Source organism: Apium graveolens, chromosome 5 (assembly GCF_009905375.1).
Source record: "Apium graveolens cultivar Ventura chromosome 5, ASM990537v1, whole genome shotgun sequence".
NCBI lineage: Eukaryota > Viridiplantae > Streptophyta > Magnoliopsida > Apiales > Apiaceae > Apium > Apium graveolens.
Window position 1 is genome coordinate 67388899 of NC_133651.1, and position 3251 is coordinate 67392149.

Sequence of the window (3251 nt, forward strand, 5' to 3'; positions counted from 1 at the left end):
ATGACTGATTATCATACCGTCCCTCCTCCACCCCCAGAAGACAAAAAGAGGGTACCTCAGGCTGGTAGCATTCATATTATTCTAGGCGGGTCTCACATTGGTGGAGACAGCCGGAAGGCAATGGACATATATGCCCGGGAAGCAAAGGACAAGCCCCTCACCAACGTCAACCATCTAAGCCAAAGGCCCCCGGAGCTCTTTGAAAGGGAGGCCGATGATATCGTGTTTAAAGAGAACGATGCAAAATGGGTGCATTACCCTCATACAGATGCCCTGGTCATAAAAATAAAGATTGGGACAGTGAATGTTCACCGGGCAATGGTGGATACCGGGAGCTCAGCTGATGTTCTAACTTATGATGCATACAAGAAGCTAGGATTGTTGGATAGAGAATTAACCTCGACAGGAGGACACCTGTACGGGTTCACAGGAAACTCGATCGGAGTAAAAGGGACAATTCGGCTCCCGATAACCATAGGAGAAGAGCCTCATGTGGCCACCCAGATCGCATTGTTTACGGTTGTAGATCAACCTTGTGCCTACAATGTTATAGTGGGCAGGCCCCTTATGAGGGCAATGAGGATGGTGACCTCGATCCATCACATGACGATAAAATTCCCAACCCCCACGGGGGTAGGCTTCTTGAAGAGCTGTCAATACGAATCAAGGGTCTGCTACAACCAGGCACTCAGGGTGGCCGAGTCAGGAAGTGCATCAAAGGAGATGGTCGAACCGGGTGAAGGCGATGTCCTCATGGAAGAGGCTGAAGGCAGGAAGAGAGTACGTCCTGAGGGACATGAGACTTGTAACCTGATTTCAATCGAGGAATTGCCCGAGAACTATTTCGAGCACATGGGGATTCAGGTGGAACTGCACCCAGGGGCCTTGCTAATGGAAGCCTCTCAGCCCATCATATTGGTACAAGAGGGAATTGTGGAAGAGGCAAGTGATGAAGAAGAGAGCCCAGAACAAATCGCTGTAAGACTTAGGAAAGGGAAGTGGGCACGCGAAGAAACAACAATAACTATGGATCTGCCTAACGGAATCACTCGCACTGTCACTACGACCTCTGAACGCTTGATAAATCCGGCCCGAGCTCACCAGCCGGAGCTCGAGGATACAAAAGGTTTGACAATCACAGAAATGGGAAAATCGAGTGAGGCTCGAGCAGACTTAGACCCGAGAATGCCCCCAATGGTCGAGAGGGTTGGGGCCGCAGAGGACACAATCCTGATCGTGGTAGACCCAAATGATCCCTTCAAGGTACTCAGAATAGGCTCTGACCTAAGTCCTGACTTGAGGGAGGATCTAGCCCGCTTCCTAAGGGAGAATTTGGATGTCTTTGCATGGTTACACTCTGCTATGATAGGGATTGACCCAAATGTTATGTGCCACCGGCTCAACTTGGACCCGAAAAAGAAGGGGGTTAGACAAAAGAGACGGCCGATTAGTGGAGAGAGGGCAGAGGCCCTCAGAGAAGAAGTGGATAGATTAATGGAGGCAGGACTTGTGAGGGAAGCCTTCTACCCCATGTGGCTGGCCAACCCCGTGCTTGTCAAGAAGCCCAATGGCAAGTGGAGGACATGTGTAGACTTCACCGACCTGAACAAAGCTTGCCCGAATGACAGTTTTCCTCTACCCCGAATCGACCAGCTGGTTGATTCCATGGCTGGACACGCATTGCTAGCTTTATGGATGCTTATTCGGGATATAACCAAATTCCCATGTATGGGCCAGATCAGGAGCACACCTCCTTTATTACTGATCGGGGCCTCTACTGCTACATCGGGATGCCCTTCGGACTCCTTAATGCGGGGGCAACCTATCAGAGGCTGGTGAATAAGATGTTCAAACATCAGTTGGGGAAGACTATGAAGGCCTATGTAGATGACATGCTGGTGAAGTCAAAAGAAGCAAGGGATCATGTCCGCCACCTAGCAGAATTGTTCCAGATCCTGAGGGAGTATAGAATGAAGCTCAACCCCCAGAAATGTGTGTTTGGGGTCGAATCGGGGAAATTTTTGGGATTTATTGTCAACAGAGGCATCGAGGCCAACCCCACCAAGATACGAGCCCTACTCGAGATGAGATCCCCTCGACGGGTGAAGGATGTTCAAAGCTTAACGGGACGAGTGGCTTCCTTGAACCGCTTTGTCTCAAAATCCTCCAATAAATGCAAGGAGTTCTTCAAAGAAATTAAAGGAGTGGGGAGGAATATTAAGTGGACAAAAGAATGTGAGGAAGCTTTTTAGAACATAAAGAAGCATCTCAGCAGCCCTCCAATGTTGTCCAACCCAAAGGCAGGAGAAACTCTGATCCTATACTTGGCTGTCTCCGACTTTGCAATAAGTGCGGTATTAGTCCGAGAGAAGGATGATGTCCAGCTCCCGGTATATTATGTGAGTAAAAGGCTAGCCGATGCCGAGAATCGGTACACAAGCCTTGAAAAGCTAGCATATGCTCTAATCCTGGCCTCCCGAAAACTCAGGCCCTATTTTCAGGTGCACAAGATAGAGGTACGAACCTCCTACCCCCTCAGGCAAGTGATGCACAAACCAGAGTCTTCTGGTCGAATATTGAAGTGGACGGTGGAGCTCGGCCAATTCGAAGTGGATTATAAGCCAAGGACCGCAATCAAAGGTCAAGCCCTGGCCGATTTTGTGCTAGAATTTCCCCCATGTCAGGAAATGGAGCCGGGAGCCCTTGTGGTCATACCTAACACAGAGGGAGTTGGGCCGGAGAGCCAAAATAGTGCCCCATGGTGGAGCCTATTTGTGGATGGGCCTCTAATGGTGATGGAGCATGAGCTGGAATTGAGCTAATCAGCCCAGAGGCGTACAAGATCAGACGTGCGACCCATCTGGCCTTTCATGCAACCAACAACGATGCTGAGTATGAGGCCCTGATCAACGGTCTCAAGCTAGCTTTAGAAATGAAGGTGGAGAATTTGAATGTGTTTAGTGACTCCATTATTGTGGTCTATCAGATAAACGGGGGGTATCAAGCTAAGGGGCCGAGAACAGAGCTTTACCTGAAGTGTGCGCAGAGGATAATCACGAGGTTCAACGAGGTGAGGCTGGAACTAATCCTGCGTGGACAGAATGAAGGCGCGGATGAGCTAGCTAAGCTCGGCTCACACCGTGAGGCCACTTTGCTAGGGATCGTGCCCCTTGATATACAGAGGCAACCTAGTGTGGCCGAGAACGAGGTGGGCAGCCTCAGTAATGAGCTCGGTCCCACGTGGATGACAC

At 50.0% G+C, this 3251-nt stretch overlaps 1 protein-coding gene across 1 annotated transcript; it reads left to right on the top strand.

Annotated features, from left to right (window-relative positions):
* Positions 1 to 2252, top strand: LOC141660151 (uncharacterized). The gene is made up of 2 exons (XM_074467111.1): positions 1 to 1627; positions 1738 to 2252. The coding sequence occupies exons 1-2, from the start codon at positions 1 to 3 to the stop codon at positions 2250 to 2252; spliced, it is 2142 nt and encodes a 713-aa protein (XP_074323212.1).
* Positions 2253 to 3251: the final 999 nt, after the last annotated feature.

What these genes read in the sequence shown, in the direction of transcription:
- LOC141660151 (XM_074467111.1), top strand. Translation starts at nt 1, where the DNA reads ATGACTGATTATCATACCGTCCCTCCTCCACCCCCAGAAGACAAAAAG. An exon ending in CAAAGCTTGCCCGAATGACA is followed by an intron (nt 1,628 to 1,737) that starts GTTTTCCTCTAC and finishes TGTATGGGCCAG; the next exon opens with ATCAGGAGCACACCTCCTTT.